Raw genomic sequence first — 26,598 nt, 5'->3', positions numbered from 1 at the left:
CATAGTCTTATCTAAAATTTTATTTCAGTCTGAGTATTGCCACTTGTTCAAATAGCTCACATAAACCCATTCCATCCAAAAAGGAAATATAAAATGCTTCTAACAGCGTAAGCACAGTTGGCATGGCCTATCCAAAGGTCTTCCGATAGTGTCCGCACGCAAAAAAAAAATCTAAATGGAGTTAAGCCATAAACTGGATGTTCTTATTATCTGTGCCATAAGAAATATTCAACATCAGTTTGGTTTTAAAAACCCATCAAATATCAGTCATGGCAAGGAAGACCACTGAGCTGATTTCTGGTAACTAAGTTATGTCATCACTGAACGTAACGTAGCCTACATGATTGCTGCCATGCGGAAGACCCTGGGGTAGGGGCTTTTCACAAGTAACACAAGCACCACTTGCACAGGGATGGCTGGGCATTCCAGAGCAGCCGTGTGCTCCTGACTTCCTCCACTGCTTCTTCCCCACCATGGTACTCAAGCCTCCAAAGCTGAGAGGGCAATGCTCAAACTCCCTGAAGGCTTTTACAAAGAAGACTAATGAAGGAGATGTTGTGAGGTACAGCTAAATACTAAAAGTGATGACGATGATGAGATCTTGAGTACTTGAGCCTATTTATATTGCCTTGGATTCATTGATTTTGCATGTTAGCCTGCTTTCTATCTCACAGGACACTGTGGAGGATTAAGTGAGATAAAGTATGTGACAGTCTAGTTTGTGTCTGCATAACCAGTATATAATATTCCCATCCTCCTCCCCATTCCTAAAGAGGCTAGTCCTTGAACTTTCAGAGTACTCTATAAAGAAGAAATTAGTATTTCTATCTGCATCCGTGTCAGCATGATTCTAAATTTCTCCCGAGAGTCACTTCTCTTTTGTAAAATAAACTTTATACTATTTGAAATATACGTGAAGCTTCATTTTTGTTCAGGGTTTTTAACTTCTCATTGTGAAAAGTTACTTCTGAGGAACTGAAACCCCAGAAGGTAACCATAACAAAAACATGTTCAGTGTTTTTTTTTATTTTAAATGATGGTTCAAAGGCAGACTTGTAGACTTGTATCTCTTCAGGAGATGGAAGGCAAATGCAGCCTCTGAAGGGAACTGTTCTAATTATTGCCTAAAAAAGTAAAGTTATACAACTATATTCAAGGACATAAGACAAGGCACTACATTAAAACTAGGATGACTGAACAGTTGGGGGAAACAGCTGAAAGAGTAAAGGGAGATAGATTTAAGAATAATCTGAGTTGGGACAAGGATCCATCAGTCCTGGATGCTTCTGTTATCTGAATATCTTGAATCACATGATTTCCTGTTTTACCTTCTACAATGTCTCTACTGAAATTTCAAATCAGCATTCTCACAGAACTAATTAATAGTTATCATTGTGTTGGGATTCAAAATTTCAATCCAGTAACCATCAGGATCTTGAATAAATGCCAGGCCTTTCATTTTACCTGTAAAACAAAATAATTTTCATGATTTGAGAGACCTAAAAATATATATATATAAAAATTTAAAATAATGTTTATTAATTCAAATTTTATTTTGCATTTTAGTTAATTACATTATTTCGTCTATAGTTTTAACTTCAAAAAATCTATTGGTGTGGCCAGATGCACGAGTTTCAGAATGACATATTTTATCTTGTACACACAGCTGTAAACCAACTCTCCTGAAATAAACAGTGGGACTGGCTGTATCTTGTAGGCATCAGGTAACTACTTCACCTGCACAATGTAACTTCATGCAACTAGTTGAGTAGTCACAGAAACTGTCTTATTTTAAAGAGGAAAAAGAAAACAGATGCTCAAGGGAGCCAGTAGCATGGCGCATCTAGCCAGCCAAGGGACCCAGATGCTTGGTCATACACTATTCTGTGTAACCCAAGCTGTGCCAATCAGATTCCTTCTCCCAGGACTTCATAACTGGGACTGAGAGGTCTAGGAGCAGAGTTGTTTGCCTAAATGGAAAAAGTGTGACCTCAGAAACTTATTTTGGTACCAAGATGCTGAATTAGTTTGACTCTTATCTCTGGCTCCTCTCCTCAAGATCAGCTTCAGAGGAACACAGATAAAAAATGGGGGGGAAAAAGTATGATGCCTCTGATGTGACAGTTGGGGAGAGAAATGGTAGGGGTGAGGTGGTGACTATTTTAACCCACTTTGTGTAGAAGGCGGTACTTGTGGCCAGACCACAAGGCAGTCCATCGTGGCTGTGGGAGAATAAACAAGGAGTTTTGCTAGTTTGGCTCTTGCTTCTCCCAGTGCCTTGGGCCTCAGCACCTACTCCCACAGTGTGGGGGGTTCGAACGACTGGTTCAGATGTCCTCGGGAGTAGGTAAGGGCAGAAAAACAGGCGGGGAGCAACTCATCTCCCAGAGGTTACACGTGCCACACAACCAGGGTTAGGGAAAAACAATGCCAGGAGCGTCTCCTACAAATACTACATCAGGGACAAAGCAGGAAAAGGATATGACTACAGAATGTGAAGTATTTGTCTTAACTCTTATTTTCTCTCTCTGCCCTGCACATGTCCCTGAGATCACTTGGAATTTTAAGAACCAAGGTCTGGTCTTCCCCCATTCACATTGCCTGATGGCAGGAGGAGAAGGGGACGACAGAGGATGAGATGGTTGGATGGCATCACCGACTCAAGGTACATAGGTTTGGGTGAACTCCTGGAGTTGGTGATGGACAGGGAGGCCTGGCGTGCTGCGGTTCATGGGGTCACAAAGAGTCGGAAACAACTGAGCGACTGAACTGAACTGAACTGATGGTTGGAATAGCTAATAGTTTCAGTAAAAAAACAAAAACAAACCCCCCCAAATCTCTGAGACCAAAATAATAAGAATTTGAGGAATATAACTATAAAACAAACAATGGATTATAAATTCTAACTGAAGAACAAATATGAGATTGATGGACCAAGAACTATTGAAATATGTAAAAGCAATGAGGAATATTAAATATAACCAATATGAAATAAGAATAAGAAAATATTAAAGAAAATCAGCAAAAATTAGAAATCAAAATTATAATAGGTGAAATAACACAATAGATGAGAATACAAAAGACGAATATAAGAACAGATACATCTGAGGAAAAATTAGCTAATTAGTATGCCAGTTTGAAGAAATCCCCAGAAGGAAGTCAAGGACAAAGAAAACAAATATAAAAAGCTTTTAGGACAAAACAGAAGAAAATATACAAAGGAACACAAATTAGCAGATTTTTCAGCAGCAACACTGGATAGGAAAAATAAGACAACAGAGTTGTATTTTCAAGACTGAAGGAAAATAAACCTAAGGTTTATAGACAACAAAACTGTCATTTATATATATATATATAAAGGCGAGGTTCTGGGGTATATGGAATGCCTCAAGAGTTCTGCCTCACAAACCCTTTGAAAGCAGTGTTGGTTGAGGTACTTAATAAAGGGACAGAAAAATCCAAAAGATGTTACAGCAAGAGATACATGGAGAAAAAATATATACCTTTACATATTTATTATCTTAAAAAAACAGCCAAAGAAAAAAGAAAAATAAATCAATACTATCCCAGCCTGGGTATAGTAAGATAATGGAGGTAGAAGGGAGCAAGTTCTTGTCTTACTGGGGAGGATGATTTTTAGATAGCAAATCTCCTAATTGGAATTAAAAAAAAAAAAAAGATGGAAATGAAACAGTGAAATATTCCAAATTAAAAATTTAAAAAATAAAATGGGATGGCAAAAATAGATCTAAATAAAATAATTATAATACATGTAAATCCAACAAAATCCAGGTACATACTATTGTCAAGAGACATACCTAAATCATAAGGACATGAGAAAGTTGTAAAAGGATGAAAAAGAAAAACCAAATAATTATGAACTGAACAGACTTGCTGTAGTTACATTAAGAGCAGAAGAAACAGACTTTAAGGAACTTAGTTTTTGGGTGGCTAGATAGACCTGAGATAGTAAAAGCTGGTGGTCACTGAGAAATGGGCAGGGTTGAGGGGTGGAGAGGCGGCCTCGGTCTTTGACGGCTCTCCAGATCCTGCGATTAGTCCCATGTGAAGCCACCCTCGAGTTTGCCTTCCGGTTTCCTAAGGTAACTCAGTGTGCTTCCAATCATTTCTCTTTCCTTAAGCTGGTTGGAGTAGGATTCAAAGTCACTTGCAACCAAAAGGTTTAACTACAACAGGACCCTCTGTGAGTGCGTAGTAAATGTCACACAACTAAAGAGAGGCCTGAAGAAAACAAGTAGCAGACTCACCATCATCAGGTTTCTTGACAAATTTGACTCCCAGTTCTTCAAATCTTTTACAAGCACCATGAACATCGGGAACAGCAATTCCAATGTGACCTTAGGTAAAACCGCCCCCAAAACAAGGCAGAGAGAAAGAAGGAAAAATTACAACAGGGTATCCATGGGCCACAAGTGGCTTCCCAAACTAGTTAATTTCAAAACACAAGGCATCTGTAAACAGACTGAATCAAGTTGGTTCAAAACCTATAAAATATTAAAGAACAAGAATCTAAGTGGCTGGGTATAATAATTAGTTGCTCTACATTATAAATTATTTGACATAAGCCCAATATTTGCTCATAAATAGTTCAATCTGTTAAGAATAACCTACTTAAAAAAACGATATCCGTTATTCATGCTTAATAAGCTAATTGTTGATAATGACTATATACCAGTCCATTTAAACTGATAATCCTGGCATTTGATTGAGAGATTTTAGATTAAGCCAGAAGTGTATACTAGCAGAAATTAGGATTATTATTAACCATCATTTTTGGTTTTGTTCTTTAATTTAAAAGTCTACTGGAAATACAGTACTGAGACTGAAAAATGAAACCATGGTGAGAAAATAAATGTAAAGTTTAGATTGACATGATGAAATTATATTCCTAAATAAAATTAGGCTTCTCTGGTGGCTCAGATGATAAAGAATCCTCCTGTAATGCAGGAGACACAAGTTCAATCCTTGGGTTAGGAAGATGCCCTGTAGAAGGGAATGGTTACCCACCCCAGTGTTCTTGCCTGGAGAATTCCACAGACAGAGGAATTAGTCCTCTGTCTAATTCCACAGGGTGTAAGTCCATAGGGTCACAAAGAGTTGGACACAACTTACATGTGGAAAATAAAAATAGCCACACTAACAAAAATCTAAAAATTAATGTTTTAGATTGCTTATAACCATAAATAGGTACCCAATGCAAAATCACAAAACCATACAAGTGTATTACACACAAATAGGCAAACGTACCAAATCCTCGAGGGTCTGAATTGCCACTGTGGTAACTCTGGGTCTCATCATCTTCCGTGCCCCAATTGCTACAGATGGAGAGAAAACATAATTCTAAGTGACCTGGAGAACAGAAATTCTGAAAAGAAAGCTGCAACAATCTTTGAAATCTTTCCATGTATATATGCTACTTAATATACTTGGTCTAATCTCTGCTACTGTACACGTTAAGTTTTCAACAACAGAAAGAGCAAATAGGCAAAGAATGATGAACTAGACTAAGGAGACAATAAAACTAGGCATCTGGATAAGAATAAAAATGATAATAATAGCAACTACCATTCATTGTGCTATGTACTTTATATTTCATGAAGCCCTCAAAACAGCTGCATGGGTTAGATCTGAGTATCTCCATTTTACAAATGAGACTGCCACTTAGGGAGGTGGTATAACTTGATCAGGGTCACAGAGCTGTGATCAGAGGCAAGACTCAAGCCAGGTCTGTCTGACTCCAGGGCTGTTCTGATTCAGGAGACACATGAAATAGCACACCCTGAAACAAATCTGTTTTGTTAATTTTTAAAGACTGCACAAAAACAGCATACAGAATAAAACAGAAAGGAGAATGCCTATGACATTCTCAGCTGTAGTATCCAAACACTCATTAGCTACAGTTTGACAAACATCTTGCCATTTCATTATTACATTCTCTGCAAATGATCTCATTTGCCCTACTTGAACCATAAGAACAATACAAAGATCCATGAAAAAATACTCAAAGATATTGTTTCAAATGGAAAGTGGTTAGATAAGACCCAGTTTGAATTAAGCTGGTAAGTAAGGGGGAAAAGTTTAAAAAAAAAAAAAAAAAAAAGCTTCCAAAAAAAATGTAGAATATATAAACAAAATAAAGACTCATACTTACTGTGTCAGTTCAAGTGTAGCTTTTCTGGAGAATACCCACGCTACTTTTTCATCTTTATCTTTTGGGATGTCATTTTTATCCTCATAAGCCAAGAAATACAGTGAAAATTTCATAGTGGGGAAATCAAGTTTCTGGAGTAGTCTGAAATTAAACAACAAGCCTGACTCAACTTACAGGAAAAGTCGATTAATACTAAAATCAACATGACGATATTCAAGTTCTACTGAGAATAAGAACAGTACACAGTGAGGCTGTTTTAATAGAAAAAGCAAGGAAAAATCAATAAAAAAGTCTAATTAAAAAACTTATCTGTAAATATCAGTGAAATTTTAAAAAATTAAATGTAAACTTGTAATTCATCAGTTCTTCAAATACAATGAAAATTAGCTGGATTTATGGTACCTGGATAAGTGTCAAAAGATATCTTCAAAAGAAAATTTTGTTTTTCAGTGGAAAAAATGATATCTCACACCTTTAGGATATATGGCATTCAGTTACTGAGCCAAAACTCCTAGGAAGATAAGGTGAGGACAGGTGTTAAGAGAGGGCAGATTAATATCACAGAAGACATGAATGTCCACAATAAAGTGGTTGACAGTATCAAATACTGCAGAAAGGTCAGAGAGGATTAAGTTTGAGGAGAGGTGAGGAGATACAGAAAGGTCCTGTGAGGGCAGTTTCACCAGCACGCACAGCAGAGGCTGGAGAATGGAGGTGAGCGAGTGGGGTCTATCTGTACAGACAGTCATAATGATGGGATGGACCGCAAGAGAGCAGAGAGCGACAATTATCCTACAATACAGAAGACTTAAGTTTCTTTTGTAGGTTGAAAAGAGCAGTGGAAAAGGAGAGACTGTTTGTGAGAGGAAGTGCATGAATTCTGCATCCTGAGGTTCTGAAGAAGATTCAACAAAGCTGTGGCTTTTAAAATGAACTTAGAGTGTGACGTTATTTCGCAAGGAGTAGGGTGGAATGAGGATACACACAGTATAGTTTTCTTTAGATTACGGAGGATTAAATGCTCAAAAATGACTTCATTCAACACCAATAAGAGGGAATGACTGAAGCATAGCAAATAAAAAGTTTCTAGAGTTCTGTTCCAAATCTTCTACTTATGACTGCTATGTAATATGCCTTGGCCCACTAAGATCTACCCATTAACACATCACAAATAGCTCTTACTCAAACATGTTTATGATTAAGTGTCATACAACTAAAATACTCCAATCACAAAAAACTATCTCTGCACCTACCAAAGCAGACTGCCTAAGCTCTTACAGACCAATCAAATGGAACACTTGAATCTGTTGTACATTGCTCTTCTCAGCACAGCATTATCTTTCACTATAACATCAAGTTGTACTCCTGTGTTAGTCACTTAGTCGTGTCCGACTCTTTGCAACCCCATGGACTGTAGCCACCAGCCTCCTCTGTCCATGAAATTCTCCAGGCAAGAATACTGGAATGGATTACCCTTTTCTTCTCCAGGGGATCTTCCCAACCCAGGGATCGAACCCAGATCTCCTGTATTGCAGGCAGATTCTTCACCATCTGAGTACTCTACTGGGGGCTCTTTAAAAATAATGTCAACATTGGAGTTGTTTGGACCTGGATTCAAATTCCAGCTCTGCCATCTTCCCACTGTGGGATTTGGTGCCGTGAGTTAATGCCTTTAAGCTTTGGTTTCTTCCATGTAAAATGGAAATATAAGCTATATCATAAGCCTTTTGTGAAGACTGAATGAAAGAACATATAAAGGGCCTGGCAAATAGCAGACGTTCAATACATTTGTTTCATTATGTCCTTTAAATATGTCATGGTGCTTTAGTAGCTAAGTTGTGTCCGACTCTTGTGATCCCATGAACTGCAGACTGCCAGGCTCCTCTGTCCATGGGATTCTCCAGGCAAGTACACTGGAGTGGGTTGCCATTTCCTTCTCCAGGGGATCTTCCCAACCCAGGAATCCAACCCAGGTCTCCTGCATCGCAGGCAGAATCTTTACCGACTGAGCTATGCGCAAAACCACTTTTTCTGGAAAGAATGACAAGAAACTGTTAACAGCAGTTATCTTTGAAGAGAACTAGGAGAGGGAGGCTGTCATTTTTCACTTTGTATTTCTCGGAAGCAGTCAGATTTTCTAAATATAGACATATACTGTATTACTTGACGTTTTCTCTTAATGTCAATGAAGGTTATCTAGGCAGTAAATTAAAGATTATTTTACTCTGCATGTATCTATACTACCAGAAATAAATAAAAACCCTCATATTATTTAGGGAAACAAATCAAGTAAAGCAAATATGTTAAAGGTATCAAATCGTGAATATTACTTATTTGGAAAAAGAGAACATATCCTATAAGATGGGACAGATGGTCAACTTTAGGTAAACTCACTAAATTTTCTAAATAATGTGTCTTTATAGCTATATCTTTTCTGAAGAAAACAAGAGGCTAAGAGTGGCCATAACATCAAAATGGTCTGGGCACGTTAAGGATTTAACTGGCAGCTCTCAGTGAGAAGGGAGTTAGAGAAAATGCAAGCATTGGTGTCTTGCTGCTCAGTGAACCTGACTGGGAGAAAGGACAGGAACCTGACGGAAGCCCTGGCCAGTCAGTCAAGCCTAGTCCCAGACTCCTGGCCAAAAGCACTTTTGTGACCTCTGAAGCAAACTTTCATCTATTTTTAAAACAGATCTGAAAACACTGCCTATATTTGCAAAGCTATGTATTTAAACATCACAGGTACCAACAGTTTACTTACGTCATTCCAAGAATTCTCGTATAAAAATCCAGTGACTTCTTAGGATCCTTAATTCGCAGCATGGTCTGCTGCAAGAGAAAATCCTAAGGGGAAACAGTATGTATTAAGCACCTTTAATTTTTACTACTTGTTACCAACATTAGCTTTGCTTTCTGTAACAAGATACCAACAGTCCACCATTGCAATCCCTCAGTCCATCATGGCTTTATTATTGCTTCTGTTCAGTCCATAAAAGCTATGCTCAAATTTGTGTAGCTCGGTCAAAGAGTTGGGTTTTTTAAATTTTTTTCTTTTCTATAGATTTTTGTGCCAAGTTCTGTAAAACAAGTTCAACAACCCTGTTTATCCTATCCCTATTTCTATTCTATCCTAAAATCTTTTTAAGCAGCAATCCGGATCTCAAGAATCCTAAAGAGTTCATACTCATTGATCAAGATATTGCCCTTCTAAAAATCTATCTAAGGAAATAATTAGAAACTTTGACAAAGATTTATGTATAAAGACATTCATCACAGCATTTACGAAGTAACTGTGTTCCAAATACTGTTCTAAATGATTTATAGAAATTAACTTATATGATCTTCATAACAACCCTCCTTATGATATATATATTATATATATATAATGTATATATTATACCATCCCCATTTTACTATTGAGAAAGTAACTGGCAGAGAAAAAAAAAACCTCAGTCCAAACAGTTTGGTTCCAAAGTCCTTGCTTTCAACCACCTTGCTAAACTGCCTCTAACAATGAAGAAATAGTTAGATAAACTAGTTGTTGTTGCTTAGTAGCGAAGTCATGTTAGACTCTCTGCAACCCCATGGACTGTAGCCCACCAGGCTACTCTGTCCGTGGGGTTTCCCAGGCAAAAATATTGGAGTGGGTTGCCATTTCCTTCTTTAGGGGATCTTCCCGACCCAGGGACTGAACCTGCGTCTCCTGCTTTAACACAGGCATAATAGAATATATGAAGACATTTAAAATGCTGTTTTAGAAATATGTGGACATACATACGATATTATGACATACATGTTATATGTCAATTTTATCTCAATAAAGATGGCAAAAACAGTTTAGAAAATGGAAAGATACACCACTTTTCTGATTGAGAAGGCTTAATAAGATAAATACATTATTTCTAAGAAAACACAGAGTAATATAAATTCCAAAATCATTTAACCTTAAAAAAAAGTCTATATATGGCAAAAAGATTAACAAATACATTCAATGTTAATGGGTTTATTCATAAAAGTAAAGGCATATAAATCCTTTGCTGCCAAAGTATTATTTGGATGATATTTTAAAAAACAAGCAGGGTTTGCTTTTTATAAAATGATTTAGCTATTCTATGCTCAGGTAACAGTTTTCTTTTTATTACCAAAACATTCTGTTAACTCTCTGTAACAGAATGTTAAACCACTCTGTTACTTCTGATACACACTCAAATGATTTTGGAAAAAAGTTTCTTTAAAAGTTACTAAAAATCACTGTTTATTGCTATTGTTCTAAAATATTGTTTGAAATAAATATATCTTGTGTCTAAAAAAAAGACTTGTGCCTAAAAAGTTGATGTCTTATCTCATGGGACAGTTTTTAACTTTGTCTCTCCTTTTGGATGTTCAGTTGCCAAGTCATGTCCAACCTTTGCAGCCCCATGGACTACAGCCTGACAGGCTCCTCTGTCTTTGGGATTTCCCAGGCAAGAATACTGGAGTGGGTTGCCATCTCCTTCTCCAGGGGATCTTCCCAACCTGGGGATCGAATCCTCATTGCCTGCATTGCAGGTGGATTCGTTACAACTGAGCCCCCAGGGATGTCTTTCCCTTATTATGCTCTAAATTCAGAACAGTAAAAGATGTCTTTTATGCTCAAAAAGTTTCAGGTTTTCTCGGTTAACTGCTAAGCAACAAAGATTTGCTCCTCTGTCTTACAAAAAGAAAGAATAATAGAAATAATCAGTCTTTTGCAGGAGTGGGAGAGGGCAATTTCCAAATTTAATTAATTTAAGACTACTGTGCAAAAACGTTAAAGGTCCAATCAGGGATGTTTCTAGTACATGTACTATGTGCCTACAATATAATCCTGACAAAACTATAAAAAGTGGAGCCGGGAGTGAACCAAAGGATCAAGGTCAAGGTCCCCTTAAGCACTTTTAAATGGACTTTTTTTTTTGGTATAAAACGTGAACGTAGGGCTTCACTTTTTACGAATGTCCAATGGCTCCAGCACTATTTGTTCAAAAAATCTATCCTTTCTCCACTGAATTACTTTTGCATCTCTGTGAAAAATTTGTTGAGTTTTTATTAGTGAGTTTATTTCTGGGTTCTACTCTTTTCCACTGATCTATATCAGTTGTAACTTACACAGCATTTGGCATCATCATAAAATGGTTTGAGTGAAGTGTAGAAACCTTCTCTCTCCTTATATCCCTTTCCTCTCTCTGATTTATAACTGTCTTAAAATATTTCCACTGCTGGGCCGGGGCAGAATGCTAGGTTTTCCGTGTTTCTCCACTGATAACAGGATGAGGGGAAAGATTGTTACTGCCTGGCAAGACGAAATCATCGCTCCCTAGTCTTCTCTGATGCTACCGTAGCACGGGGAGGTTGAGCACCTTATTATAGCCAGTTGGCTGGAAGACTAAACTCCCCACTCAGCCTCTGCTGGCACAGGTGTGGCTGAGGCCACTGTTTTCTCTATGGGATTTGACTGTAGTAGAGCACTTGTTGTCTAGAAGTTTTCTGACTTATCAGGAAATACTGTGTATTTCCTGGTCCTGTGGGTAGAGAGAGTAGGCATTCATTTGGCTTTTTTGTGTGTGCATCCATTGGCATTTCCAGATCACTAGCTTCTTTAGCTCTAAGTCTGGGCTATATGAGGCAGAGAGAAAACCCAGGAAACTTACTGCCATGAGGTTCCTAGGGTTTCAAAGTCCCTAACCAGTCTGCCTTCTTCTCTCTGCTTTGTAGAGTCTTTCTATTTTTGCTTTATATAAGCATAACTCATTTCATTGCACATCACTTTGTTATAGTTCACAGATACTGGTTGGTTTTTTCCCCCAAATTGAAGGTCTGTAACAATCCTGTGTCCAACAAGTCTATCAGTGATACTTTTCCAACAGCATTTGCTCACTTTGTAGCCCTGATCACATTTTGGTAATTCTCACAATACTTCAAACTTTTCATTACATTTGTTATGATGATCTGTGATCAATGATCTTTGATGCTATTATTGTGATTGTTTTGGGGTGCCATGAACCACATCCACATTAGATGACAAACTTAATGGAAAAACCTTGTGCGTGTTCTGACTACTCCACTGACCGACCACTGCCCCACCTCTCTCCCCATCCTCAGGCTGCCCTATCCCCTGAGACACAATACTGAAATTACATCAATTCATAACTGTGCACTCTCTAAGAGTTCAAATGAAAGGAAGAGCTCCACGTCTCTTATTTTAAATCAAAAGCTACAAATGATTAAGCTGAGCGAGGAAGGTGTTTCAAAACCTAAGACAGACTGAAAGCTAGGCCTCCTGCACCAAGTTAGCCAAGTTGTGAAGACAAAGAAAAAGCTCTTTAAGGAAGTTAACAGTGCTACTCTGGTGAATACACAAATGATAAGAAAGTAAAACAGCCTTATTGCTGATATGGAGAAAGTTTTAGAGATCTGGATAGAAGATCAAACCAGTCACAACATTCCCTCAAGCCAAAGCCTCATCCAGAGCAAGGCTCTCTCTCCCATTCTAGAGGGCAGAGAGAGGTGAGGAAGCTACAGAAGCAGAGTCTGAAGCTATCAGTGGTTGGTTCATGAAGTTTAAGTAAAGAAGCTAGTTGCATAACATAAAAGTGCAAGGTAAAGTAGCAAGTGCCGATGTAGAAGCTGCAGTGAGTTATCCAGAAGATCTAACTAAGATAATGAACGAAGGTGGCTGCACTAAACAGACTTTCAATGTAGATGAAACAGCTTTCTATTGGAAGAAGATGCCATCTAGGACGTTCACAATTGGAGAAAAGTCAATGCCTTCGAAGCTTCAAAGGATAGGCTCGTTCTCTTGTAGGAGCAAAAACAGCTAGTTACTTTAAGTTGAAGCCAATGCTCATTACCATTCTGAAAATCCTAGGGTTGTTAAGAATCATGCTGAATCTCCTCTGCCTGTGGTCTTTATAAATGAACAATAAAGCCTGGATGATAGCATATCTGCTTACAACATCGTTTACTGAATATTTTAAGCCCACAGTTGAGACTTACTGCTCAGAAAAAAAATAAGATTCCTTTAATACATTCATTCAAAATGCACTTGGCCGTCTAAGAGCTCTGACGGAGGTGAACAATGAGATTAATTTTGTTTCCATGACTGCTAACACAATATCCATTCTTGCAGTCCATACATCAAGGAGTAATTCTGATTCTCAAGACTTATTCTTCAAGAAATACATTTTGTAAGGCTATAGCTGTCATAGATGATGATTCTTCTAACGAATTTGGGCAAAGTAAATTGAAAAACTTCTGGAAAGGCTTCACCATTCTAGATGCCATCTAGAACATTGGTGATTCATGGGAAGAGGTCAGAGTATCAACATTAATAGGAGTTTGAAAGAAGCTGATTGCAACCCTCACAGATGACTTTGAGAGGTTCAAGGCTGCAGTGGAGGAAATAACTGCAGATGTGGTGGAAATAACAAGAGAACTAAAATTAAAAGTGGATCCTGAAGATGTGACTGAATAGGTGCAACCTCAGGATAAAAGTTTCAATCTTGCATTAGCTAAACTTTCAGAAATTTTTATACTTATCTGAACTGTGTGTTCTGGTCTTAATAACACTGAGGCCAACTCTCCATGGAGCCTATCAACTCTCTCTCCCAATGAATTTTCAAATGTGATGCATTACCCCCCAGCAAAGGGTCTTCTTCAGGTTCAACTAAGCATTCAGAGTCACAAGACAACTATAGGCTAGAAGGCTATCCGTCAGGAAAACACAGTTTACCAACAGAGTGGTGTTAGGTGTCTCTCTTCAGCAAGAGTTTGGAAAAGAATCTATACAGCTCGGGTGCAGGGAGAAGATCCACGTTAGGGCAGGAGTGGGAATCACCCTGGTGTCGAAGCCCTGTGTATCACTATCTCTAGTAGCAACTCCACAGGCACAGCTTTCAGAATTTTCACATGGGACAGTGATAAGAGTCACTGAATTCAGGCACACCCAAAGCTATATTAGATATTTATAATTCTCCCTTTGCAGATGCAACCTTCCAGTCAAGTTATTTCTACCGAAAGCAATATTGCCAAGTAGCAAATAGCATTTTTGTAGGAAAGAGAGCTGCGGCTGCTGCTGCTAAGTCGCTTCAGTCGTGTCCGACTCTGTGAGACCCCATACGGCAGCCCACCAGGCTCACCCGTCCCTGGGATTCTCCAGGAAAGAACACTAGAGCGGGTTGCCATTTCCTTCTCCAATGCATGAAAGTGAAAAGTCAAAGTGAAGTCGCTTAGTTGTTCCCGACTCTTAGCAACCCCATGGACTGGAGCCTACCAGGCTCCTCCATCCATAGGATTTTCCAGGCAAGAGTACTGGAGTGGGGTGCCATTGCCTTCTCCGAGGAAAGAGAGCTAGAGATAACCAAAGGTCAGATTCTTATCAAGGGAAAAAAGCCTAACTTTTAACCCCTAGGTGTCACATCTCCTATGAATTAGAAACAGATAAAGTTTTGCTTTTTCCTGACTTTAAAAAAAAATCGCAATTGCCTTCTGTGAAAGTTCATTTTGGAAAAAGAAGTGTATTTGAGGGGAAGATTATTTACTATGTGACAGCTGGAGCACATGGTTGATATACTATGCTATGACACATTTTTTTTTTTACTATCTTTTTCCTACTATTACTTCTCTGATTCAACCTATGTCAGAGAATAACAGTTGTTCCAGAAAATAATTCAGCCACTTCCTCTACACTTATTGTCCTATCTAAATTGATTTCATGTGGTTCTTTCCTTCTTCCCATTCAACAGCTAACAACATACTGCAAGTATATTTAACCTATAAATAAGGAAGACAAAAACAGGTAGGAGACACAAAGGAAATTAGTTTTATTTTAAAAATTACCTATGGTATTTGTAAACATACCTGCACCCGACTACTCTTACAACAAATAAAAGAAACAGGAATGTCCTGGAAGCCCTCAGTATCATGAGGCCTTTCAAATCTCATGCAAAGGGAGAAAAACATACACAAGTAGGAAAGAAATATTAATAATTCTTCAGAGGCAATGTGGTTCAAATGCTGGCTCTATCACTGTTACCCTGAGTAAATCATTACTTTTCTTGAACATCAGTTTTCACATCTTTAGAATGGAAGTAATAATGGTTTTCAGCTCTTAGGGCTGAGTTGGAAAATAAATGGGGAAATGCATGTAAGTGCTTAGCAGAGTTCTGTCTCAGAGTAAGTTACTCACTTACTATTGCTCTTGTTGTTATTATTATAAAATATACCCCAGAATTTCTACTACCAACTATTGCTTTTGATTCCCAAGTCTGTATTCCCCAGCCCATACCTCTAACCTCAGCTCTGGATTTACATCTCCATCTGTCTACTCATTTCCACCTGAGTCAAATATCAAATTAATCACAGCCCAGATAAACACTCCTACTATTTACACAAACTGGAATCAAGATTGCCGGGAGAAATATCAATAACCTCAGATATGCAGATGACACCACCCTTATGGCAGAAAGTGAAGAGGAACTAAAAAGCCTCTTGAGGAAACTGAAAGAGGAGAGTGAAAAAGTTGGCTTAAAGCTCAACATTCAGAAAACGAAGATCATGGCATCCGGTCCCACCACTTCATGGGAAATAGATGGGGAAACAGTGGAAATAGTGTCAGACTTTTTTTTCTGGGTTCCAAAATCACTGCAGATGGTGACTGCAGCCATGAAATTAAAAGACGCTTACTCCTTGGAAGGAAAGTTATGACCAACCTAGATAGCATATTCAAAAGGAGAGACATTACTTTGCCAACAAAGTTCGTCTAGTCAAGGCTATGGTTTTTCCTGTGGTCATGTATGGATGTGAGAGTTGGACTGCGAAGAAGGCTGAAGAGCGCCGAAGAATTGATGCTTTTGAACTGTGGTGTTGGAGAAGACTCTTGAGAGTCCCTTGGACTGCAAGGAGATCCAACCAGTCCATTCTGAAGGAGATGGGCCCTGGGATTTCTTTGGAAGGAATGATGCTAAAGCTGAAACTCCAGTACTTTGGCCACCTCATGCGAAGAGTTGACTCATTGGAAAAGACTCTGATGCTGGGAAGGATTGGGGGCAGGAGGAGAAGGGGATGACAAAGGATGAGATGGCTGGATGGCATCACTGACTCGATGGACGTGAGTCTGAGTGAACTCCTGGAGTTGGTGATGGACAGGGAGGCCTGGTGTGCTGGGATTCATGGGGTCGCAAAGAGTCGGACACGACTGAGCGACTGATCTGATCTGATCTGATCTGATTAATACATCCCCCTCAGGAAATGTCTCTAGAATCCCATGTTAGCCCAAGTCAGACATATGGAATCTTCCTAGTTTCTTTCTGCCACTCCTTCTGTAACTCAATCCAAGCATTGGATTGGACTGGATCAACCTGACTGCTCAAGTCCCTCTGGAATCTTTCTCCTTGCCTCTCCAATGATCACTACTACCTTGCTCATGTCTTCACTACTTCCTGCCTGAGCGACTGTCCAAACCTCCCTGGAGGGGCTTCCCTGCTGGTCTCCTTGGTCAGGAGCTCGCTTTCCAGTGCAGGTGGTGCAGTTTGATTCCTGGTTGGGAAGCTAGGACCCCACAAGCCTTGCCACCAAAAGAACCAAAACATAAACACAGAAGCAACATTGTAACAAATTCAATAAAGACTTTGGAAGTGATCCACATTAAAAAAAAAAAAAAAAGAAGCCTCCCAGGTCTGTCTGCTTCTTGTGAACTTCAGTTCAGTTCAGTTCAGTCGCTCAGTCGTGTCCGACTCTTTGCAACCCCATGAATCGCAGCACGCCAGGCCTCCCTGTCCATCACCATCTCTCAGAGTTCACTCAAACTCATGTCCATCGAGTCGGTGATGCCATCCAGCCATCTCATCCTCTGTCGTCCCCTTTTCCTCCTGCCCCCAATTCCTCCCAGCATCAGAGTCTTTTCCAATGTGTCAACTCTTTGCATGAGGTGGCCAAAGTATTAAAGTTTCAGCTTTAGCATCATTCCTTCCAAAGAACACCCAGGACTGATCTCCTTTAGAATGGACTGGTTGGATCTCCTTGCAGTCCAAGGGACTCTCAAGAGCCTTCTCCAACACCACAGTTCAAACCCAAATGCAATCCAGAGTGATGCAATCCAGAATTCCAATAACGCTACCAGACTGAGCTTTCTATAATAAAAACCCAGTTGTGTCATTTCTGGGTTAAAGATCAGAATTTCAATGGTGCCTTACAGCTTTAAGAAGAAAATCCCCAAAGCAAGCGCATACAGTTGTTGCATACTTCTCTAACTTCATCTTTTGTCATTACTCCACTAAACTGGTCATCTTAAATGGCTCTGATCTCATACTCTTAGCAGTTAAAAAAAAAAAAAGAGCATGCACCCACCATAAGTGTGTGTGTGTGTGTGTGTGTGTGTGTGTATATACATATATATATCTTTTTTTAATTATACACAGAAATATACTGAAAAAAACAAATATATTAAAAATATATTTGCCAAACAAAAATCTTCGCAGGATGAGAAAAATGAACCAAGTGGGAATGCTCATATTTTCTGAGAATCCCAGTAATTGCTTTGTGTACCTCACCATTAACTCCACTGCCTTATAACTTCAGTCTCGTTGTATACTTGCAGGCCCTTGCACCGGTTCTCTATTGTCACTGTGCTTTTATATAAACTACAGTTCTCTCTACCAAGAAAAGTCATTCACCCATCTAGCCACTGTCCTTATTCTTTCCTTTCCGTTTTTCTTCCCTCAATCCCTGCACCCAATTCTACCTAGCTACCTCCTTTGTATTCGGTAAAACCCAACATAAATGTCACCAGTATGCTTGCCTTGAGAACCCCATGAACAGTAAGAAAAGGCAAAAAGATGGGACACTGAAAGATGAACTCTCCAGGTCGGTAGGTACCCAATATGCCACTGGAGATCAAGGGAGAAATAACTCCAGAAAGAATGAAGAGACAGAACTAAAGCAAAAACAACACCCAGTTGTGGATATGACTGGTGATGGAAGTCAAGTCCAATGTTGTAAAGAACAATATCGCATAGGAACCTGGAATGTTAGGTCCATGAATCATGGCAAATTGGAAGTGGTCAAACAGGAGATTCCTGTGGGCAAGAATCCCTTAGAAGAAATGGAGTAGCCATCACAGTCAACAAACAGTCTGAAATGCAGTACTTGGATGCAATCTCAAAATGACAGAATGATCTCTGTTCATTTCCAAAGCAAACCATTTAATATCACAGTAATCCAAGTTTATGCCCCGACCAGTAATGCTGAAGAAGCTGAAGTTGAACAGTTCTGTGAAGACCTACGAGACCTTCTAGAACTAACACCCAAAAAAGATATCCTTTTCATTACAGGGGACTAGGGGACTGGAATGCAAAAGTAGGAAGTCAAGAGCTACCTGGAGGAACAGGCAAATTTGGCCTTGGAGTACAGAATGAAGCAGGGCAAAGGCTAATAAAGTTTTGCCAAGAGAAAGCACTGGTCATAGCAAACACCTTCTTCCAACAACACAAGAGAAGACTCTACACATGGACATCCCCAGATGGTCAATACCGAAATCAGATTGATTAAATTCTTTGCAGCCAAAGATGGAGAAGCTCTATACAGTCAGCAAAAACAAGACCGGGAGCTGACTGTGGCTCAGATCATGAACTCCTTATTGCCAAATTCAGACTTAAAGAAAGTAGGCAACACCACTAGACCATTCAGGTATGACCTAAATCAAACCCCTTAAGATTATACAGTGGAAGTGACAAATAGATTCAAGGGATTAGATCTGATAGGCAGAGTGCCTGAAGAACTATGGACGGAGGTTCGTGACACTGTACAGGAGACAGGGATAAAGACCATCCCTAAGAAAAAGAAATGCAAAAAGGCAAAGTGGTTGTCTGAGGGTGTGTTACAAATAGCTGTGAAAAGAAGAGAAATGAAAGGCAAAGGAGAAAAGGAAAGATGTACCCATTTGAGTGCAGAGTTCCAAAGAATAGCAAGGAGACATAAGAAAGCCTTCCTCAGTGATCAATGTAAAGAAAAAGAGGAAAACAACAGAATGGGAAAGACTAGAGATCTCTTCAAGAAAATTAGAGATACCAAGGGAACATTTCATGCAAAGATGGGCTCGATAAAGGACAGAAATGGTATGGACCTAACAGAAGCAGAAGATATTAAGAAGAGGTGGCAAGAATACAAAGAACTATGCAAAAAAGATCTTCATGACTCAGATAATCACGATGGTATGATCACTCACCTAGAGCCAGACATCCTGGATTGCAAAGTCAGGTGGGCCTTAGGAAGCATCACTACGAACAAAGCTAGTGGAGGTGATGGAATTCCAGTTGAGCTATTTCAAATCCTAAAAGATGATGCTGTCAAAGTGCTGTACTCAATATGCCAGCAAATTTGGAAAACTCAGCACTGGCCACAGGACTGGAAAAGGTCAGTTTTCATTCCAACCCCAAAGAAAGGCAATGCCAAAGACTGCTCGAACTACTGCACAATTGCACTCATCTCACACGCTAGTAAAGCAATGCTCAAAATTCTCCAAGTCAGGCTTCAGCAATACATGAACCGTGAACTTCTAGATGTTCAAGCTGGATTTAGAAAAGACAGAGGAACCAGAGATCAAATTGCCAACATCCCTTTGATTATCGAAAAAGCAAAAAGAGTTCCAGAAAAACATCTACTTTTGTTTATTGACTATGCCAAAGTCTTTGACTGTATGGATCACAACAAACTGGAAAACTCTTAAAGAGATGGGAATACCATACCACCTGACCTGCCTCTTGAGAAATCTGTATGCGGGTCAGGAAGCAAAAGTTAGAACCGGACATGGAACAACAGACTGGTTCCAAATCAGGAAAGGAGTACATCAAGGCTGTATATTGTCACCCTGCTTATTTAACTTATATGCAGAATACATCATGAGAAACGCTGGGCTGGATGAAGCACAAGCTGGAATCAAGATTGCCAGGAGAAATATCAATAACCTCAGATATGCAGACGACACCACCCTTATGGCAGAAAGTGAAGAGGAACTAAAAAGCCTCTTGATGAAAGTGAAAGAGGAGAGTGAAAAAGTTGGCTTAAAACTCAACATTCAGAAAACGAAGATCATGGCATCTGGTCCCATCACTTCATGGAAACAGTGAGAGACTTTATTTTGGGGGGCTCCAAAATCACTGCAGATGGTGATTGCAGCCGTGAAATCAAAAGACGCTTGCTCCTTGGAAGAAAAGTTATGACCAACCTAGACAGCATATTAAAAAGCAGAGCCATTACTTTGCCAACAAAGGTCTGTCTAGTCAAAGCTATGGTTTTCCCAGTAGTCATGTATGGATGTGAGAGTTGGACTATAAAGAAAGCTGAGCGCCAAAGAATTGATGCTTTTGAACTGTGGTGCCGGAGTATACTCTTGGGAGTCCCTTGGACTGCAAGGAGATCCAACCAGTCCATCCTAAAGGAAATCAGTCCTGAATACTCATTGGAAGGACTGATGCTGAAGCTGAAACTCTAATACTTTGGCCATGTGATACGAAGAACTGATTCATTGGAAAGGACCCTGATGCTGGGAAAGATTGAAGGTGGGAGAAGAAGGGAACGACAGAGGATGAGATGGTTGGATGGCATCACTGACTCGATGGACATGAGTTTGAGCCAACTCCAGGAGTTGGTGATGGACAGGAGGCCTGGCGTGCTGCAGCCTATGGGGTCGCAAAGAGTCGGACACGACTGAGCGACTGAACTAAACTGAAGTGTCACCAACACTAAAAGTATTCCCTGATCTCCTCATCTACCACTCAGATGGGAAGGGACATCAAGTAACTGTATCAAAGAGGACTGACAGAGACAGTAAACAGAATGTCAGGAGATCACTACTTGGCGATAGAAGCATTGGCTTTTTGAAGCAAGTTAGTAATTCTGCCCGGGATGTGGTGTAGCTATATATTCTTTGATCTGCCTCTTTGACAAAGATGCAAATGATCAACAAACAAGTTGACCTTCTACCACTGCTCTCTCCTTTCCAAACCAGGTCCTCATCACTTTTCTCACCTTTTAGGTGTCCTCATCATCTCTAGGCTTAGATCTCTCCAATCTATTCTACACAATGATTTGAATCCCTCAGTGGTTCCCCACTAACTATACGAAATCCAATTTTCTTAGAAGTGACACTCCAGGCTCTCTCCAAGATCTGGCTTCAACCTACCATTCCAGTCTTCTCTGCTACTGCTGCTGCTGCTAAGTCGCTTCAGTTGTGTCCGACTCTGTGCGACCCCATAGACAGCAGCCCACCAGTCTTCTCTACCACTGCTTAAATAACCTGAACCAAAAACACATAACTCATTTCTTCAAAACACGTTTCACACTGCATCCTTCTGTCACCTCACCACAGTTTTGCTCAGATGTCTCCTCCACCTAGAAGCCCTCCCATGCAACCATCTTCTGTGTGATGCTGGGATCCCATCTATCTTTCAAGGTCTAGGCTCACCCCCACCTTCTGCTTGACTCACTCCCTGATACCCACAGTTGAAATACAACCTTGAATTGTATTGCTTTTCATAGTTTAGAGATCATAGATACATTTTATCCTTATAGCAGCTTTGTTTCTGCTGCTTTTACAAACTCGGCCCAAGTGTCCTGCTAAGATCATTATGGCCAATGATAGAATTAGGGATTCAAACGTAGGCCTTCAGCCTCCAAGTACCCTGATTATACATCATACTATAGATGCTACTGACCTGCAGCACGACATCCTGGAGTGTGAAGTCAAGTGGGCCTTAGGAGGCATATAACAAACAAAGCAGGTGGCAGCAATGGAACTCTAGCTGAGCTATTACAAATCCAAAAAGATGATGCTGTTAAAATGATGCACTCAAAATGTCAGCAAATCTGGAAAACTCAGCAGTGGCCACAGAACTGGAAAAGGTGAGTTTTCATTCCAATCCCCAAGAAGGGCAATGCCAAAGAATGTTCAAACCACCATACAATTGCGCACATTTCACATGCTAGCAAAGTTATGCTCAAAATCCTTCAAGATAGGCTTCAGCAGTACCCCTGAGAACTTTGAGATGTACCAGCTGGGTTTAGAAAAGGCAGAGAAACCAGAGATCAAATTGCCAACAATCGTTGGATCATGGAAAAAGCAAGAGAATTCCAAAAAAAAATCCATCCACTTCTGCTTCATTGACTATACTAAAGCCTTTCACTATGTGGATCACAAAAAACTGTGGAAAATTCTTAGAGATGGGAATACCAGACCACCTTACCTGACTCCTGGGGAACCCGTGTATGGGTCAAGAAGCAACAGTTAGAACGGGACATGGAACAACAGACTGGTTCCAAATTGGGAAAGGAGTACAACAAGGCTGTACATTGTCACTCTGCCTAGTTAACTTATATGCAGAACATCATGTCAAATGCCAGGATAGATGAATCCCAAGTTGGAATCAAGATTGCTGGGAGAAATATTAACAAACTCAGATATGCAGATGATACCATTCTAGTGGCAGAAAGTGAAAAAGAACTAAAGAGCCTCTTGATGAGGATGAAAAAGAGGAGAGTGAAAAAGCTGGCTTGAAACTCAGCGTTCAAAAAACTAACATCGTGGCATCTGGTCCCATCAGTTCAGTTCAGTCGCTCAGTCGTGTCCGACTCTTTGCGACCCCATGAATCGCAGCACGCCAGGCCTCCCTGTCCATCACCAACTCCCGGAGTTCACTCAAACTCACGTCCATCAAGTCAGTGATGCCATCCAGCCATCTCATCCTCTGTTGTCCCCTTTTCCTCCTGCCCCAATCCCTCCCAGCATCAGAATTTTTTCCAATGAGTCAACTCTTCACATCAGGTGGTCAAAGTACTGGAGCTTCAGCTTTAGCATCATTCCTTCCAAAGAACACCCAGGGCTGATCTCCTTTAGAATGGACTGGTTGGATCTCCTTGCAGTCCAAGGGACTCTCAAGAGTCTTTTCCAACACCACAATTCAAAAGTATCAATTCTTCGGCAATCAGCTTTCTTACTTCTTGGCAAATAGAAGGTGACAAATTGGAAGCAGTGACAGATTTTATTTTCTTGGGCTCCAAAATCACTCTGGACAGTGACTGCAGCCATGAAATTAAGACATTTCCTTGGAAGGAAAGCTCTGAAAAACCTAGTGCATGCTAAGTCACTTCAACATGTCCAACTCTTTGCAACCCTATGGACAGTAGCCTGCCAGGCTCCTCTGTCCATGGGATTCTTCAGGCAAGAATACTGGAGTGGGTTGCCATGCCCTTCTGCAGGGCACCTTCCTGACCCAGGGAATGAACCTGTGTCTTTTTATGATTCCTGCACTGGCAGACGAGTTCTTTGCCACTAGTGCCACAAACCTAGACACCGTATTAAATAGCAGAGACATCACTTTGCCAACAAAGGTCTGTATAGTCAAAGCTGTGGTTCTGCCATAGTAGTCACATACGGCTGTGAGAGTTGGACTATAAAGAAGGCTGAGTGTTGAAGAATTGATGTTTCCTTTTTTTTTTTTTTTTTTGGCATTTGTAACATTTTTAATTTATTCATTTTTTAATTGAAGGACAATTGCTTTACAGAATTTTGTTGTTTTCTGTCAAACCTCAACATGAATCAGCAATGTGAAAGTGAAAGTTGCTCAGTCATGTCTGACTCTTTGCGATACCATGGACTATACAGTCGATGGGATTCTCCAGGCCAGAATACTGGAATGGGTAGCATTTCCCTCTACAGGAGATCTTCCCAACCCAGGGATGGAGCTGCTGGAGAAGACATGAGAGTTCCTTGGACAGCAAGGAGATCAAATCAGTCAATGTTAAAGGAAACCAATCCTGAATATTCATTGGAAAGATTGATGCTGAAGCTCATGCTCCAATACTTTGGCCACGTGATGGGAGGAGCTGACTCTCTGGCAAAGACCTTGATGCTGGGAAAGACTGAATGCAAAGGAGAAGTGTGTGGCAGAGGATAAGATAATTAGATAGCATCAACAACTTAATGGACATGAATTTGGGCAAACTATGGGAGAGAGCAGAGGATTAGGAAGCCTGGTGTGCAGCAGTCCATGGGGTTGGAAAGACACGACTTGGGGACTGAACAACAAGAGATGCAACCCTTGAAAATCTCTATCTTCTGTGCTCCCACAGTGCTTTATAATTCCAATATATATAATCCCAGTTCCACCTTATGTTATAGTTGGTGTATGTTTGGTGCAGGAAGGAACTTCATCTTTTTGTCATCTCAATATCTCCCAAGGTACCTATCATCTTCTTTACATATATCAGATGATCAATGATCATTGAATTTACGCTTTCCTTGTGTTAAGTTTCAAAACACTATAGTCAGTATCTAGAAGCAGAACAGGGTGGAGACTAGAGTGTGGGCTCTCCCTAGGCAAATTACTCAGCACCACTGTGCCATTGTCTACTTAAATGTAACATGGAAATGAGTATGCCTTCCTCGAATAGTTGTGAGGATTAAATGAAATAATGTACTTAACAATGGAGAAGGGGATGGCAATCCACTCCAGTATTCTTGCCTTGAGAATCCCATGGACAGAGGAGTCTGGTGGGCTACAGTCCATGGGGTCGCAAAGAGTTGGACACGACTGAGCAACTAAGCACATACACTTAACAAACAAGGGCCTGGCACAACTCAACACATACCAGCTACTATTAATATTACATAGTCCATTTTATGTCCCCCATATGGCACCTCAAGAGTGAAAATGACTAATTCCCAAAAATAATTCCTTCAAATCAAGAGAAATCTACTTAAATTAAGAATGCATAAATTAAGATCACACCGATTGTATTCAATCAATTTCATCAAGCTCTCTTTGTAATTTTTTTTTAATAGTCCAGTATATAAAATGTCCAGTTATCTGGGAAATTAATTTACACTGAATAACTCAATCGGTATTATGTGAAATAACAAGGTATTTAACATTAAAGGGTGTAAAAATAAGATAAGTGTGAGAGGAAATGTATATATTTATTTCTTCCCCCTTAGTCTTGCAGTGACTAACATTTCTCCTAAGCTAAGTATTATCAGGTGCTAGTCAAAGGCTTTAGCAATTAGAAGTGTTTGACTCTTCACCCTGAATGTAAAAAGCAAGCAAGGAATAAAGTCAGCAACTGGTCTTAAAGGTCTGTACAAAGCACACACTCAGTCCTCAAGGAATTAGAGCTTATCTAGTAAAATAAATGCAGACAGCGTTGAGTATGCTGGAGCAAACCCCGGAGTGGCTGCCCTGTCTGAGCTTGATAAGGCCTGTAGGCACCACACCTGAGTGAGTTACTCTGACTCTCAGTACAAACACGTTAAAGCAAGCTGAAAAGCCTTCCTATGCAACCATTCCTCTCAATGGGTCTCAGCTGCAATAAGAGGATCACTGAAGGAATTTCCGTGATTCTCTTTGGATCTAAACTCCAGGATTCTAACATCCCTCCTGTGGGGCACTAAGCCCAGGCAGAGGTGTAAAGCTGTTAACAACTTTAAAGGCCAAACCAAAGCGAAATTCTGGGCGCGGTTAAAGTCAGGGACCATCATATTGGTTTGGAGGAGTTAAACCCGGAGCCAGGGCAGTTACAGAAAAATGACCGGGACTTCCGTGGTGGTCCAGTGGCTAAGATTCTGCACTCGCAACATAAGAGGCTCCCGATGGATCCCTGGTCAAAGAACTAGATCCCACACGCCACAACTAGGAGTTCGCCTGCCACATCTAAGACACGCCGCAAATCGATAAAAATAATTTTTTTTTTTAAGAAAAAATAAATAAAGAAAAATCATCCAGGTTGGGAGGAGCCGGCACGTAGACACCTTCGACCAAGACTTGAGTTCTGAAACTGCTCTTACCCGCCAGGGCTATTGACCTGGGGAACACTCACAACCCACAGACAAGGGCTCTGATCCTGGCTGGGCCACCGTTTCAGGTAACTGTCCCAAGTCAAACAAGGTAAAGCAAGCAGGGTCACAGTCTTTCAAACAACTTAAAAGAAACTGATGCTTTCTCTGATCTCCTGTTGGGACACCCCTGGCCCTCTTCCCAGCCCACTCCGATCCGTCCAAGGCGAGCGGAACTGCAGCGGCGGCCGGATGAGGTTCAAGTCCAGAGTTCGAATCATCCAGCCCAAGCCGGGCCTGGTTGAGCCTCGGAACTGCTCCCTCTGGGGGCCCCAGCGGGGCCACGCAGAGAGGGCCCCGACTCGGGAAAGTTAGGTTCTGCGCTCACCTTGGTGCTGGGGTCCGGGTCGGAGCAACAGCTGAGGGCAGCCTCGTCGGTGAGGCCGCCGGACGCGGGCTGTGGTTCTGCCATGGCCGCACTGCTGTATCACGGACGATAGTCCCCGTGAATGCAAGAGGTATCCACACTCCGCCCGCTGCTAAGCGCTTTTCACCAGCGCCGGCGCGACTGCGCCCCGGGGCGGGC

General features: G+C 40.6%; 1 protein-coding gene across 1 annotated transcript; it reads right to left on the bottom strand.

The window, feature by feature from the left end:
- GLO1 (glyoxalase I) lies at positions 1-26,598 on the bottom strand. The gene is made up of 6 exons (XM_006074733.4): positions 26,401-26,598; positions 8,934-9,016; positions 6,173-6,313; positions 5,269-5,336; positions 4,269-4,358; positions 1-1,464 (listed from the first exon to the last, which is right to left on the bottom strand). Exons 1-6 carry the CDS (start codon positions 26,482-26,484, stop codon positions 1,376-1,378), a joined length of 555 nt encoding a protein of 184 aa, XP_006074795.1. The 5' UTR covers positions 26,485-26,598; the 3' UTR covers positions 1-1,375.

Source organism: Bubalus bubalis, chromosome 2 (genome assembly GCF_019923935.1).
Source record: "Bubalus bubalis isolate 160015118507 breed Murrah chromosome 2, NDDB_SH_1, whole genome shotgun sequence".
NCBI classification, from domain to species: Eukaryota; Metazoa; Chordata; class Mammalia; order Artiodactyla; family Bovidae; genus Bubalus; species Bubalus bubalis.
The sequence above is the reverse complement of the archived record's forward strand: the minus strand, read 5'-3'. Positions and strand labels throughout refer to the sequence as shown.